Raw genomic sequence first — 16,772 nt, 5'->3', positions numbered from 1 at the left:
AAAGAGGTAAAAAAAAATTCTTCCATCATTTCTAGGAGTTGGGAGTATAGCATGAATGCTAGGATATCCGTGTCCTTAGTTCATTGCTTGATGCAGTCTCTTAGATTACATTTTCATCTTATTTTCTCTTGACTAGATTATGAGAGTTACCATTCTTCATAGGTTTTGCCTTTCAGTCCTCAGGATGTGTAGCAGTTCTACACCAGAGCTACTCAAAGTGTGGCCCTACCAATCAGCAGCATCAACATCCCTCGGGGAGAGACCAAGAAATATGAGTTTTTTAAAACATCTGTCCAGAACAGTACTCTCTGGAAGTTCAAGAAATACTGTTCTACACTACTTCTTTAGAAGCAGTTCCCATAACTACATATCAGTCCCTAGTAACAATCTGAATACTGTATGGTGACATGGTAGAATTTTATTTACAGTTTTTATTTTTGTTGATGAATTCCTATAAATTGTTAATATTTTTGCTGTATTCTTGATAATAGTAAATTCTCATAAAGGTAATTTTTTGCCAAACTACCCATAGTGATCTATTATATGTGAACAGTTTGTCTTTTCTCCTCAAATATTCACCTTTTCTAAATTGTTCTTCCTGTTCTCTACCACTTTCTTAAGGGGCAGATATCCTTTCAACGTTTACCTTCCATAGTGCTTTATCATCGTTCTCTTACCACCAAGATGGTTTTAGATCTAAAATTAATTAATGTGTTTTTTGAGTCCATCATCTAAGTTGTTAACAAAAAGACACATTTAGCATGAGTTGTAAATATCTTAAATTTTTGTAATATATGAGCTTAGTGGGTGGGCTGGTAGAGGAAGAGGTATGTGGGGATGTGTGTGAAGGTGTATACTTTGCACATAGCCTAGCAGAATATATTGCATAGAGTTAGGGCGGGATGGATGTTTGTACAATTGAAAGGTAGCCCTGAGAGTTGCCTGTGTGCATCACTCGTGTAGTGTCTCAAATAGGCAAGCAGGTCTCCAGCCTGACTCATCAATCTTCCTCCCTAAAAGATCTCTAAGCACAAGTTTTCTCTCATCTGAAAAGAGGAAATGAGAAGAGTCAGAGATTATTACTGGGACTGAGTGGGTAGAAAGACTGTGGTGCTGGGGACATTTATCAAGTACTGCAGTTCATGGCTGCAGATTGTATCTTCTGATTAGGCTGGAAATGATCCAGGATAATTTTCCTGAAAAATTTAAAAATCTCATAAAGACAGGTAGCTCTTGGGTATACCAAAATTCGGGCAGGCCAACTGATAACCTTCCCAAGAACTTCAAGGTGCACACAGCCTTCATGGCTCCTCTTTTGGTCTGAAGTTTGTCAGAGTGTGGAGATCCAAGTTCAAGTGGAGAGTTACGCAACACTTTCCAGATTGAATTACACTAAGCATTAGGTCTTGACTGGTTGCCAGAGCAGCACTTCCAAATAATTTCTGCACAAGAATTCAACTGCAGAAGGCTAGACGGTAACTATATACTGCTGGGAACATCCTTCCTGTGTGGTTGTATTGTAGCTTCCAAACCATCTGCCCCAAACCATCTGCCCCAAACCATAGGGCTACAGGATAAGCTGACGATGCTCAGAATGTTGCTCCTTCTAGATGGTTTGTAGCAAAGAATAGGATAGAATTTAAACATTCTGTCACTGAATTGTTGACTTTACTTGGTGGCAAGTGAAACTCTATTTAAAGCCTTATGACAACACCATTTATCAGGCCTCTAAAAATAATGCAAAAAGAAAGTAAGCTGATTTTCCCACTTTTTTTGTTCCTCTGGCGATCTGTGCATCTGAAATTATGAGATCAATTTCTGTATTTTCTGAGACTTTTTGAATCTTTGGAAATGAACTTTAGACACTCAGGTGCTAAAAATTAGAAAAAATAAATGCATAGATGCCTTCTAGAAGGAAAAAAAAACGCAGAAAAACAGCATAGCATTGTTTATATGGTGCTTAAGTTTGGGAGCTCTTGGCTGCTTTGAAATTTGAAGTCATATTTGTGAAAGGAAAGGAATTAGAAACTTAGATTCATAGGTGGATGGGACTCTCCTGACTTTAAGCATATACCAGAAAGTAGTTTGCCTGTTATGCTGTGTTCTGATTTAATTGTTTCGATTTGTAAATCTTAAAAGTGGACAGAGAGCTTCAGATATGTATTAGAAAGTTATGTGGTATTATGATACCTATTTTAATTGTTATTAATGACAGCAAAAATTATAATGGCTGCAGTGTGGTTGACAGCTGTTTTGCAAATGTTATCACAGTGCCATTCTGTTACCTGATTTCATTAAACCGACTTCTACTTGAGATAGGAGAATACACTTGGCAGAATTTATAATCCACTGGAGAACTGTGGACTTAAAAAGTTTTGGTTCTCAAACAAGCTTTTAAGAATCCAAGTTAAAATTTTATGAATGGTGAACACAAAAGCTCCTAAGAAGGCTCAAAAAGCATGTTAAGCATCAAATTGCTTTTTAAATTCAGTCTTCTGATAGGTATAAATGAACTCAGTTCAAGAGATTGAATTACCTTTAAAACTATATATAAGGGCTCAACACATTCAGAAAAGTACCTGGAAAAATTTTTCTGGTTGAATTATAAAATTCTTCAAAGAAAAGATTCTAAACATCATTCAGTAGAGCAAATTAGGAATGTATCAGATGTGTTGGTTTACAGGGAGCACTCTACTAGCACAGGCATCTCATATTCTTAGTAAATTCAGTTAAGAATTTTACTGATTGTATCATAGCTTTGCTTTGACTAGGAATATCCTGAACTGCTAACTAAATTAATTCCCATTTTAGCTTTGCTACTCCTGCCAGCTGGGATGCCAGCATGGACATCCTTCAGTGGACTTCGCTCTGTGCCAGGGAATTTGTTCGTAATCCTTTTGAAAAACAAGCATCTTAACAACAACAACAACAACATCAAAAACCAATTATAAACTAGAGAATAAACCTCTTCCAAAGTGGCACAATCTGGCACAAAGGCAAGTTTTTAATCCATAAGAGTTGTTTCAGCCCTGGCACAGTGGCTCACTCCTGTAATCCCAGCAATTTGGGAGGCCAGGGTGGGAGGATTGCCTGAACTCAGGAGTTTGAGACCAGCTTGGGCAACATGGAGAAACCCCATCTCTACAAAAAAAAAACCCAAAAATTAGCCAGGTATGGTGGCAAGCACCTATAATCCCAGCTATTAGGGAGGCTGAGGTGGGAGCATCGCTTGAGCCTGGGGAGGTCGAGGTTGCAGTGAGCCGAGATTGCACCACTGCACTCTATCCTGGGTGACAGAGCAAGACCCTGTCTCAAAAAAGAAAGAAAGAGAAAAGAAGATTGTTTCAGCTGATACCATCAAGCAGAGTCTTTTAATTGTGGTCCAGGACACTTTAAAAACCTTTGTGAACTGCCTGTCTTCTGTCCAAGGGTGAGAAAATGAAAAGCACAAATAATTCTATAGAAATACCTTGAAAAGAGACCAGTACAATCAAATAATGGGAGGAGTGCAAAAAAGATGTAAATAGAGGGGAAAAAATACTCCAGAGGGAAATAAATACTAAGCAATTTAAGACTGATTAAGGATGATTATTTTTTAATGTGAGCTACTTTGTATTTCGGAAATAAGAACCTGAGGCAGGAAGTAACTCCTTTATTATGAATATTTTCTTTTTCCTCCCTCCCTTCCTCCCTCCCTTCCTCCCTCCATCCTTTCCTTCCTTCCTCCCCCTCCCCTCCCCTACCCTCGTCTGCCCTTCCTTCCCCTCCCCTTTTCCTCCCCTCCCCTCCCATCCCCTCCCATCCCTTCCCATCCCCTCCCCTCTGTCTTTTCTCTCTCTCTCTCTCTTTCCTTTCTTTTTTTTTGACAGGGTCTCGCTTTGTTGCCCAGGCCAGAATGCAGTGGCATGATCTCAGCTCACCCCAACCTCCACCTCCTGGACTCAAGCCATCCTCCCACCTCAGCCTCCCGAGTGGCTGGGACTACAGGCATGTGCCACCATACCCAGTTAATTTTTGTATTTTTTTGTAGAGGCAGGGTTTCACCATGTTGCCCAGGCTAGTCTCAAACTCCTGGGGCTCAAGCAATCCACCCACCTTAACCTCCCAAAGTTCTGGGATTGCAGACATAAGCCACCACACCTAGCATGAATATTTTCATTTTCAGTATTACTAGTTAACATTGTATTTTAGTTTTTTTAAAGTTTAATTATAAAACACTTATGTCATGGAAAAACTGTGTGCCCATTGCCCAGGTTTTACAGTGCTAACATTTTATTAATATTTATATTTGATATTTTTAAGAAAAAGTTTCAATTAGAGCTGAAGCATCCTTCTCCTATTCTATTTCTTTTTTCTCCCCGCTGGAGCAAGCATGCCCAAGAAGTTGGTATAGATTCTTCCTGCCATGTTTTAACACTTTTACTTCACATTTTGCTGTGCTTTAAAACTTTACATAAGGATGGCGTATTGTGGATATCTTTATGCAACTTGCTTTCTTCATTCAACTTTTGAGATTTATGCATGCAGATAATGTAGGTCTAGTTTATTCATTTAAACTGCCATATAGCATTCCATTCTGTAAATCATCATTTATTCATTTCTGTACAAATTTACAGCAAGATTGAATCTACCTTTTACAAACAGTCCTGTTTGTCTCCCTAACCTTTAAGAAGAAATGGTAGCACGTTGCTACCAGTTGTTCTCCAAAGTGTTTGTGCTTATTTATTTATGTTCCTATCAGAAACATCCTGGAGTTCTCTTTTCTCCATAATTTGATGGATTTCCCACTACAATTTTTTTTTTTTTTTTTTTTGAGACAGAGTCTTGCTCTGTCACCCCGGCTGGAATGCAGTGGCGCGACGTCGGCTCACTGCAATCTCCGCCTCCTGGATTCAAGCAATTCTCCTGTCTCAGCCTCCTGAGTAGCTGGGACTACAGGTGCCCACCACCACGCCTGGTTAATTTTTGTATTTTTAGTAGAGATGGGGTTTCACCATATTGATCAGGCTGGTCTCGAACTCCTGACCTCAGGTGATCTGCCCTCCTCGGCCTCCCAAAGTGCTGGGATTACAGGCATGAGCCACTACACCCAGCCCTCCTACTACAGATTTGATGTTATAGTTTGTATTGAACAACAAACAACACATTGAAGTACTAAAGAATTAATTAGGGTTGAAAGTAGTTATTTCTGGACATCAGAAAATGGGGATAGGAATGCCCTTTCAAAAGCTACTATTTTGATTAACTTTGAATAACTATTTGACCATTTAAAGTAGTTACATCAAAGAAATAATCAGAGTAAACAGACAACCAACAGAGTGGGAGAAAATATTGCAAACGATGCATCTGACAAAGGACTAGTATTCAGAATCTACAAGGAACTCAAATCAGCAAGAAAAAAGCAATCCCATCAAACAGTGGGCAAAGGACATGATAGCTATTTCTCAAAAGAAGATGTACAAATGGCCAAGCATATGAAAAAATGCTCAACATCACGAATCATCAGGGAAATGCAAATTAAAGCCACAATGAGCTATTACCTTACTCCTGCAAGAATGGCCATTTTTAAAAAGTCGAAAAACAATAGATGTTGGCATGGATGTGGGGAAAAGAGAACACTTATACCTGCTGGTGGGAATATAAATTAGTGCAGCCTCTATGGAAAACAGTATGGAGATTCCTTAAAAAGCTAAAAGTAGATCTACTATTTGATCCAGCAATTACACTACTGGCTATATACCCAAAGGAAAAGATGTCTTTATATATAAAAAAAAAAAAAAACTTGCATGTGTATTTTTATAGCAGCACAGTTCACAATTGCAAAGATGTGGAACCAACATAAGTGCCCATCCACCAATCAGTGGATAAAGAAAATGTGGTGTATATACACTACTCAGCCATTAAAAGGAACAAAATAATATCATTTGCAGCAACTTGAATGGAGCTGGAGGCCATTATTTTAAGTGAAGTAACACAGGAGTGGAAAATCACAAACTGTTAATGTTCTCACTTATTAGTGGGAGCTAAGCTATGAGTACACAGAGACATACAACGAGCTTGTCGAACCTGTGTCCCGTGGGCTACATGCGGCTCAGGACAGCTTTGAATGCTGCCCAACACAAATCTGTAAACTTCCTTAAAACATTGAGTTTTTTTGCGATTTTTTTTAAGCTCATCAACTATTGTTGGTATTAGTGTATTTAGTGTGTAACACAAGACAATTCTTCTTTTTCCAAAAAGAAAGAAGCCAAAAAGATTGGACATCGCTGGCATACAGAGTGACATAATGGACTTCAGAGACTCAGAAAGGGGAGGAGGGTGGGATGGGGGGCAGTGAAAAAAACTACACATTAGGTGCAGTCTACTTGGGCGATGGGTACATTAAAATCTCAGAATTTACCGCTATACAATTCATCCATGTAACAAAAAACTACTTTTACCCACAAGCTATTGAAACAAAAATTTAAAAGTAAACAGTCTCAACAAAAAATATAATTGCATTTATTAATTTCATAAAAATGAAAACTAAGTTTTTTAAAAAAGAATATGCAGGCCCCCTACAGTGATCTACAGAAGCCTTTCCGCCATCCTCCCTGGTTCACTGGGTGTGGCCACGTTGGTCCCCTTGCTATTTTCAGATGCTGAGGGCCTTTGCATTTGCTTTTCATCTGTCCGCAATATTTTCCTCCCAGATATATACGTGCTTGTTCATGTACTTCCTTCAGAGCTCTGCTCACATGTCACCTTCTTGGTAAATTTCTGTCACTTCTGAGTATTCTTTACTTTTCAGCATGACACTCAGTATCATCTGGCATTATATTGTTCCTCTCCCTGATGAGACCTTGTCATCTTTGCATCTGTATCACGTACACCTCAAACAGAGCCTTGACTACAGTAGGGGATCAATAAGTAGGTATTAAATGAACAAATAGGACAAAGATACACAAATATATAAACAAATTCTCTGAAGAGGAAATACAAGTGGGTAACAATTACTGTCTCACAAGTTATCAGGAAAATGCAAATTAAGGCAAAGAAATAGCAATTTTTGTTCGTTAAATTTGCAAGAAATAGAAACAAATAATGATATAATTGGAAAGGGTGGAAAAGTAAATTGGTGTGGTCTTTTGCAAGGCAGTTTTTTTTTTTTTTTTTTTGAGACAGGGTCTCGCTCTGTCTCCCAGGCTGGAGTGCAGTGGTATGAACACAGCTCACTGCAGTCTTGACCTCTTGGGCTCAAGCAACCCTCCCACCTCAGCCCCCTTGAGTAGCTGCAACTGCAGGCATAAGCCACCATACCCGGCTAATTTTTGTATTTTTTGTAGAGATGGGGTTTCTCCATGTTACCCACGCTGATCTTTAACTTCTGGGATCAAGCGATCTGCCTGCCTCAGCCTCTCAAAGTGCTGGGACTTCATGTGTGAGCCACCACCCCTGGCCTTGGAAGGCAATTTCATATGCAAGTACTTACACATGGGCACAGACAGGCATGGGCAAGGATAGCACCACAGCCCTGCCTGAATAGTGAAAAACCAGAAACAGCCTCAATGCCTACTGATAGTGGCATTGTTAAATTACAGAACATGTTTGTTTTAATAACAGGCAGCAAGTTTATAAGAATGAGGAACAGCTATATGCTCTATACTGTGGTGCCATTTGTGTTTCACAAAACACGAGACTAAATTTCTCTATTTACAATTACATATGAAAATACCTAGAATAGCCTCCACCCAGAACTTTCATTTTATTTATCATTCACTGGAGATGGATTTGTTGAGCACGTGCTGTGTGTGAGGAGTTATCCCTAGGTGCTAGGAATAGAGTGGTGGGCAAAGTAGGAGAAGCTGCGTGCCATTGTAGAGCTTCTGCCCTCAGAGGAGGAAGCCAACCATGAGTACTACAAGGGAATACTGTGTAGGTCAGGTGGTGAAAGGTACCAGGAAGAGAAGTAAAGCACGGGTAAGAGGGCACTTGAAGCTCGAGTGTCCAGTGGCGCTTTATGCAGTCCCAGGCACATCCTGTAAAAGTGCACTGTTCGGTACTGTAGCCGCCAGCCACCTATAGCTGTTGAGCATTTGAACTGTGACTAGTGCAGTTGAGGAGCTGGATTTTTAATTTTATTTCATTTTAATTCATTTACATTTAAATTGCCACACACGGTAGACAGTATAGTGACATGGGATTATCAGAGAAGACCTCACTTAACAAAGGGACATTTGAGCTGCAACCAGGGAGCTAATCATGTATTTCAGGCAGAGTGAACAGCAGGACTTTGGGGCAGTCAGAGGCAGAAAAGATGAAGGTAAGAGTGGAAGGAGATGAAGCCAGTGAAACAGACAGGGACCCACCATGGAAGGACTTGCTGGCTAGTGAAAGACATTGCTTATTCTCTCCGTGAGGTGGGAAGCCATTGCAAAGCTTTGAGCAGACAAGTGTTGTGATCTGAATTTTTAAAGGGGTGCTGGAACTGTTCTGATGTTAAACTATAGGAGTGAGTGCAGAAACACGAAGTCCAGAGGCTACTCCGTCACCCAGGCTGGAGGTGATGGTGGGTTACTCTCCACTTAGGAGGGCAGTGATGGAGGTGTTCAGAAGAGGTCAGATGTGTTGCTCTTATTCACTGATGGATCAGATGAGGGGCCTGAGAGAAAGGGAGGAATCAGGATTTGGGCCTGAGCAAACAAGATAGCACTAGGGAAAGGGAACATTGGGAAGGGAATTCAGGAGTTGTGTTTTGGACATAGTAAGTGCCTGTGGATATAAAGAACAAAGTCCTGACCATGAATGACACTGAAACAGCAATGGCAGCTAAAAGATTTCTTCCTAAAGAATTGGATAAAAGAGGAGTGTTCATCAATGGTGTTAGAGTCATTCTCTTTATTTAGAGGCAAAACAGGTGATCTGTCTTGACCTTTTTAACATGAAGGTTTTTATATGTGCTTAATTATGCATGGCTCTTAGATTTGAGTGATTATTTCTTATTTCCCTTCCATAGAATGGCTCCCGAGCGAGTGGCGTCCCTGTCACGAGTTTGTGTCCCACTTATTACCCTGCCAGATGTTGACCCCCTGGTGGAGGCTCTGCTCATCTGTCACGGACGTGAACCTCAGGAAATCCTCCAGCCAGAGTTCTTTGAGGCTGTAAATGAGGCCATTTTGCTGTAAGTGGTGTTCATATTTCTTATCATCCTGCGTCGTTTTTCCTTTTCTTAGAAGGCTGTGGTGTGTTGGAAAGACTGTACGACAGCAGTGTCCAAACGTTTTTGTCTCAGTACCCTTTATACTGTTAAAAATTACTGAGTATCCCGGCCAGGTATTGGTGGCTTACACCTGTAATCCCAGCACTTTGGGAGGCCAAGGCGGGTGGATCACCTGAGGTCAGGAGTTTGAGACCAGCCTGGCCAACATGGTGAAACCCCGTCTCTACTAAAAATACAAAAATTAGCCAAGCATGGTGGCGTGTGCCTGTAATCCCAGCTACTAGGGGGGCTGAGCCAGGAGGATTACTTCCACCTGGGTGGCAGAGATTGCAGTGAGCCGAGATCGTGCCACTGCACTCCGGCCTGGGCAACAGAGCGAGACTCCATCTCAAAAAAAAAAAAAAAAAAATTACTGAGGATCCCAAAGCATTTTTTTTTTTATTTTTAACGTTTTGGGTTTGGGGGTACATGTGAAGGTTTGTTACATAGGTAAACACATGTCATAGGGTTTTGTTGTACACATTATTTCATCACCCAGGTATTAAGCTCAGTTCCCAATAGTTACCTTTTCTGCTCCTCTCCCTCCTCCTACCCTTGCTCAGGTAGGCCCCAGCGACTATTGTTTCCTTCTTTGTGTTCATACATTCCCAAGAGTTTTAAAAATCTGTTAAACCCTTATTAATATTTATCATATTTGAAACTAAATTTTTAAAAATGTGTTTCTTAAAAAATAAAAATAGTTTTATTACACGTTACACAAATAGCATATTTTTATGAAAAACAATGCTCTTTTCCAAGGCAAAAACAAAAAATGTTTGACAAGAGCAGCATTGTGTTTACATTTTTGCAAGTCTCATTTTCTACCCTAAGACTGCTGAATTCTCATATCTGCTTCTGGTGGGACGTGTTGTTTTGGTTGAAGTGTATGAAGAAAATCCAGCCCCACATAGATAGTAATTGGGAAAGGCGGGAATATTCTAGTAGCCATTGCAGATCATTGTGGATAATTCTGCTTTGATAGCTCACCAAAATTTGAAAATGGTCATTTTTTAAAGGGTAGTTGCAATGTGGAATCTGAAATTATGTCAGTTAACTTTCCATACTCTGTTACATTAAAACCCATTGGTCTGTCTTGTACTTTCAATGGATCTTTTTTGCCTTCACACATAATTTTGTAGCATTATGCATGGTTCATTTGGAAAATCTTCATTCATTGAGTTATGTATATCTTCCAAACATTGACATATTTTATTATGCAGCATCAAAACCTATAGTCATTACTGCCACCATGGAGCTCATCAGAAATGACTTTAAGTATTGGGAAGCTGTCAAGCTTATGTTGGTGGACATAGATTTTCCAAAATTCTAATTTCTGCTTAAAAGCTAAAATTTATCATGGGCTACAAACACTGTCAGTCATTTTCCTTAGGGGACTGAGTCACTTTGCTAATTATTGGGAAAGTATGTGCCTAATCCCAAAATGTGACTAACCACTGCCTGTCTGCTAGTCATTCTTTCAGGTCAATTTCCATGACAAAAAGTGGTCAGGTGAGCCCACCACTGAAAGAGTTGTGCAGGTGTACAAGTGGAGTGCTTTTCTCCAGGCAACCGTCGTTTTTTGTTATGAAGCAGAAGTGCTTTATGCACACTTTCCTTTTCACCATACAGAATTCTTTTTTAAAAGTATCCTTGAGGGCAACAGTTTAATAAAATCAGTATGTTAAACTGCTTCATCAAACATTCGTATGTGAAAATGCAGTGTTTCGACTGTGTGTGTGTGGTGGTGAAGAGTAGCGTGAGGGCTGTCTCCGCTCTGATTCCCACTGAGACGCAGCTGTGTTGCTCACTGTTGCTTTTGCGCTATCAGTGCAAATGTCAACACGGTTGTTCCAGGAAAAACCAGGAGATTCAAAATAGTTATTCAGTACTTTAAGTATTTCCCTACCACTTGGGTGTGTGGCCAACTTTCATATAAAAGAGCTTCCGTGCTTAGTTGGTGCTAATACCAGACAACTACAAGGAATACAGTAAGTCCAGAGATTCTATTGTAAGGCAGTACAGTTTTGTTGGTGACATATTAATTTATCACATCTGCATTTAAATTAATTTTTTTTCTTTAGACTCTGAATGATTGGTCTCAAACGGATGTGGCAGTTAACTTGCACCATAACAGTATTTGAAATATTGTTGCATAAGACACAATAAGGTAAATCGTTAACATCTGTAAAGGCAAGGGAAAAATAACTTTCCTCACATTTTTTGCCTTTATTTACAGTTTAACCCACTTTCTCTGGAGCAGATTTCTCCATCTCATGAGTCAGAGAATTCTCTGATGTGTCAGTTTCATCTTTTATTTTCTTTTCTTTTTTGAGACAGAGTTTCGCTCTTGTTGCCCAGGCTGGAGTACAGTGGCGTGATCTCGGCTCACCGCAACCTCTGCCTTCCGGGTTCAAGCAATTCTCCTGCCTCAGCCTCCCGAGTAGCTGGGATTACAGGCATGCACCACCACGCCTGGCTAATTTTGTATTTTTAGTAGAGACAGGGTTCTCTCCATGTTGGTCAGGCTGGTCTCAAACTCCTGACCTCAGGTGATCCACCTGCCTCGGCCTCCCAAAGTGCTGGGATTACAGGCATGAGCCACCGCGCCGGCCAGTTTTCATCTTTTCTTGATGAAACAGCTGTAGGATGAGAAATTGAATCTTTTAATCCTCATTTTTAAAGCCAATGATCCATTCTTAAATACAAGAAAATACATTATAAATAAATGTTACTTTTCAAATAGAATATTGTAAAATTCCAAAATAACAATCTAAAATATGTATTAAAATATATAAGTAAAATATACACTGTATATGTACATAAAAATATATATCTAATAAAATTATCTAAAATAACTTAGATAAAATTTAAAAATTAGAAAAGTTTTCAAAATTAAAAAATATATATTACTACAACCCAACAAAGTGTACTTATTTCTTCTTATGCTTCCACGTAGGCCCAAGAAAAATATGAGAATTTTTTAAATAATGATTTTTTTCTTTCAACTCATCTCAGTTCTTCCCTCCCTCCCCGGAAAGGATTCTTTGGACCCCACTTTGAAAACTGTTGCATGGCCTCTGGCTACTGCTATAGTCATGACTCCAAGTTACTCCAAGCCACTGCAGAGTGGCTCTGTCTGCAGTGTTTGAAAACACTGTGAATCCACTGTGTGGTGTAATTTGCAGAGCCCGCTCAGTCTCAGATAATGAGATCCAAAGAATTCACATTTCCGAATTCAAGGTATACATGCAATGTGATTTTAAAATGATACTTACTGCTTATAAACCTGACATTTTGTTAAGAATACTGTGGTTTTTAAATCATTTTATTAATACTATTTATGTTTTCAATTTTTTTTTTTTTTTTTGAGATGGAGTCTCACTCTGTCACATAGGCTGGAGTGCAGTGGTGCGGTCTTGGCTTACTGTAGTCTCAAACTCCCAGGCTCAGGCGATCCTCCCACCTCAGCCTCCTGAGTAGCTGGGACCACAGGTGTGTGCTACCATGCCTGGCTAATTTTTTGTATTTTTGGTAGAGACGGCATTTCACCATGTTGCTTAGGCTGGTCTTGAACTCCTGGGCTCAAGGAGTCCGCCTGTCTTGGCCTCCCAAAATGTTAGTATTATAGGCATGAGTCACTGTGACAGGCCCAATTCTTTATTTAAATACTTTCAGTGAGAAATTGGAGAATTGTTACATATGTAGACCCTTCCTTGCTATACAATGCATTTTAAAAAAACAAAACTACAATACCATTATTACATCTTAAAATTGACATTGGTTCCTTATCAGCATCACGTTATCTAGTCAGGAATTAAATTATCCTGATTGTCTTAGAATTTTTCTTCCAGTTGGTTTGTTAGAATCAGAGTTCAAATAAAAAAAAAAAAAAGAATCAGAGTTCAAATCTACACATTGCCTTTGGTTTATAGGTTCTTTTAAGTCTCTTTCAATCCCTCTTTGTTTTTTGTTTTGAAATCATTTGTTGAAATAAAGGTGGTAAAGCATGTCCGCCCTCTTGAGTGTGATAAAGGGTGTGCGCCTCTGGAGCGCAGTCCTGTGGGCTTAGGTGGCTCCCTTGTCACATTCTCAGTTCTCACACAGTCAGGCCTGTTTTGTTACCTTCTGTTCTGGTTCTCTGGTCTCTTGTATGTGCGTACGGCAGTATCACTGCTTTAGTGCTGGCACCAACTGTTCAATACAAAATAAGGATCATTCTCTTTGATTTCTCTTCTTTACCAGGGTTGTTTTTAGTTTGTTTTGCTATCATTGCTTGTCTTATATTCCAAATAAACTTTGAAACCAATTTTTCTAGTTGCAGGGAAGACACCCAGTGTTGCTGGGGGAAGACTCCTATAAGTATATAGATTATTGAGAGAGCTGGCATTTTCATGATGTTAAGGCTGTCTGTCCGCCTGTTCAAGAACACATACGTTTTACCATTTGTTCAGCTTTTGTGATCTGAAGGGAGTGTTGTATATATTTTTCACACATTGGATTTACACATTTCTTGTTCCTAATGTTTTGTTGTATTTGTGTTTTGAATGTTTTCACTGTCATAAATGGATCTTCTCCTCCATCTTCAAATAGATTTTCATTATGTTGTTGCGTTTGGAAAACAAACAGGCTCAAAACCACTGTTGTTCTTACAGTTTAGAGTATTTCCATTTTTTAAATCTATAACTCTTAAAAATTAGGATACATATTTTAATTTCAGTTTATATGAAAGGTTATAATCCAGGATTTTGTGAAAGTGAGATGTAAAAAGAGAAATAGAAGATTAAGTCACTTGATATTTCGAAAAATGGTCAAAATGCAGGTTTCATGGCTAAAAAAAAAAATGGCCTTTTTTCTACCTACTCTAAACCTTCTGTCAAAATTCACCCAGTAAGTGGAGTGAGCTTCCTGAGGAGTCCGAGCGTTATGTTTGGTCCTTATGTGAGATACTGAGTAAAGGGTGCTGTGAACTTGTGGCGCGGCGCTTGATTCTTTCCTCACAGTGCCTGACACCCGCAATGGAGCACACGCTTCACGGTCCCACCGCAGATCACACCAACTGGCATTTTTACTCTCCACGGCGATTTTTCAAAATACTTACAAAGAATATTTAACTGAAATGCTCTTGCCTTTCACTGTGGCAGCTCCCTTCTTGATTTATCTAGGAATATACTTCACAGGAGAATATGGTCTCAGCCACCCCCGTGTCTAGCCTTACTCTTTCAGCAAGAGCTGACTTAAAGGGAATTTGGAGGTGAATACTCCTGGTCCTCTGTGAAACCCCAAAAGCTGTTTGAGAAATCACTGGCCAGGCGACGTGCTCAGAGAACAGCTACTCCTGCTCCAGCACAGTGCTCAGGGACGCTGAGGGCAGCGGCTCCCCAAGCAGGCCCACACTCCCTTGCTTGTAATTTTGCTTGTGATAGCACGTTCTCCCTCAACAACTCATAAAATTTATTTGGTTTGGAAAGTTATGTCTGCTAATCCATAAGGGACAGACTGTCCAGAAGTGCTGGGTGGTCTTCAGTGTGTCCAAATCCTGTGGCTTCAGCTCAGCAAGTTCCCCAAGCAGTGGCGTAAGAGCTGGAGCCTCTCCATGGACACTTTCCCGTAGACGGAACATCCCAGCCACATGTTGACACAGCGAGGCTGATCCAATCAATCAGTGCAAATTACCAGCCGCGCCCAGCACCCCCTCCCCAGATATGCTGCGTGGTCATTTGGAAACCACACGCTTTCTTTGACCAATGCACCCTACCCCATGTTTAGCCTTCCAACAACGATTTGCTTACCACAGTACACCAGTGGAATTTCATCTGTTTGACAACTGGCTGGTGTCTTTGGCCTTGGCTTCCAAATGCAGTCAGATATTTTCAGCAATGGGCTGCCTGTCTTTTAAACAGCAGATGCTTGCCCCTCTTTATGGTTTAGATAACCTAGAGGAACTTTTAAATTTCTTGGCCTAAATGTCAACTTCTCATGTCTGTCCCTGGGGCTGCCATCATAGGCACCTGCAGGCTACAGATTGCATAAAACCTTCCTGGGCAGGCTGCTGAGGTCCTTTTGTAAGTCTGGAGTATAAGTAATTCAGCATGACATGTCCTCTGAGGTCATCTGAATCCACTGCTTCAAAAATACTGAGAAGCTTGAAGACTGGATGGAGAATTTGTTCTATATGCCTGAATGAATGAGACAGTGAACAAGTGAAAAAAAGAATGAAGGCATGACGGTGATCTCGTGATATAATAAGAAATGTGCTTTTGGTCTTCATCCAGGCTCCTAAAACCCTTGGAATTTCATGAGTGATGAGGTGAGAAGAACATCTGTTATTATTCATAAGTCCCTTTTCACTACACCTGAGTGTAGGCTAATGAAGTGACTCCTGGTGGGCCCCCAGATAGCCTCAGGAGGGGGGCTGGTAGCCAGAGGAACCAACCACACCTGACCCCCAGAGTTCGACCTGATCACTACTGGCCAGCGATTTAATCAGTCGTGCTTACAATGTGAGACCTCCATAAAAAACCTAAACTGTGGAGTTCAAATAGCTTCCAGGTTGGTGGTCACGTCCAGGTGCTGGGAAGGTGACGTGCCTGGAGAGGGCCCGGAAGCTATGAACCTTCCCCCACGCCTGGCCCTACGCATCTCTTCCATGTGGCTGTTCCTGAGTTGTATCTTTCAGAATAAATTGGTAATGGCAAGTAAAGTGTCTTCCTGAGTTCTGTGAGCCATTCTAGCAAATTATTAAACCTGAGGAGAGGATCATTGGAACCTCTGATTTTATAGCTAGTTGGTCAGAAGAATGAGAGGCCCAGACCTGTGATTGGCATCTGAAGTGGGGGCAGTCTTGTGGGACTGAGCCCTTAACCTGTGGGGTGTGTGCTAACGCCAGGTGGTGTCAGAATTGAATCACTGGACACTCAGTTGGTGTCTAGAGAGTTGGGAGCATTGGTTTGTGTGGAGGAAGAAAATCCACGCAGTGAGTGTGAGAAGCACTCTGTGAGTAAAAACAGCTCCTAGTAGTGGGAGTGACTGACATACCAGTCTCTGACCACTCTAACACTCGCAGCTCAGGGGTGGCTCTGAGTGTTAAATAGGGTGGCCATATGATTTAAATTCTAGACCATGCCACTTCTGAGAGTTAAAAGAGATCCCTTTTATAAGTACAGTGGGATAACAGAAATAAACTTACAAACTAGGACAAATACTTACACTAAGATTTAAATGGGTTGAATGACTGTAATATTCTTAGCACAGTGCCTGGTATCCACAGTAAATACCCCGTAACCATTGGCGTCTACAGCCACTCCACCCTAAATGTGCCCAGTCTTACCTGATCTCAGAAGCTGAGGGGGGTTGGGCCTGGGGAGTAGCAGGTGCTATAGGCTTTAAAAAATAAAAAGTCAGGCACAGTGGCACACACCTGTAATCCCAGCTACTCAGGAGGCCCAAGCAGGAGAATCACTTTGAGGCCAGGAGTTCAAGTCCAGCCTGGGCAATGTAGCAAGACCCTGTCTCTGAAAAATAAAAATAACTGTTA

At 40.6% G+C, this 16,772-nt stretch overlaps 1 protein-coding gene across 2 annotated transcripts in view; it reads left to right on the top strand.

Annotated features, from left to right (window-relative positions):
• FANCC (FA complementation group C) overlaps nucleotides 1-16,772 on the top strand; it is a 234,682-nt gene that overhangs the window by 166,532 nt on the left and 51,378 nt on the right. For both annotated transcript variants that reach the window (XR_004249867.2, XM_032164588.2), the window contains exon 7: nucleotides 8,996-9,160. Coding sequence is in view for 1 of the 2 variants with exons in the window: in XM_032164588.2 (XP_032020479.1) it covers nucleotides 8,996-9,160 (165 nt within the window). In the remaining variant the exon portion in view is untranslated. The remainder of the gene's footprint in view (nucleotides 1-8,995; nucleotides 9,161-16,772) is intronic.

Source organism: Hylobates moloch, unplaced genomic scaffold, assembly GCF_009828535.3.
Source record: "Hylobates moloch isolate HMO894 unplaced genomic scaffold, HMol_V3 SCAFFOLD_10, whole genome shotgun sequence".
Lineage (NCBI taxonomy): Eukaryota > Metazoa > Chordata > Mammalia > Primates > Hylobatidae > Hylobates > Hylobates moloch.
The sequence above is the reverse complement of the archived record's forward strand: the minus strand, read 5'-3'. Positions and strand labels throughout refer to the sequence as shown.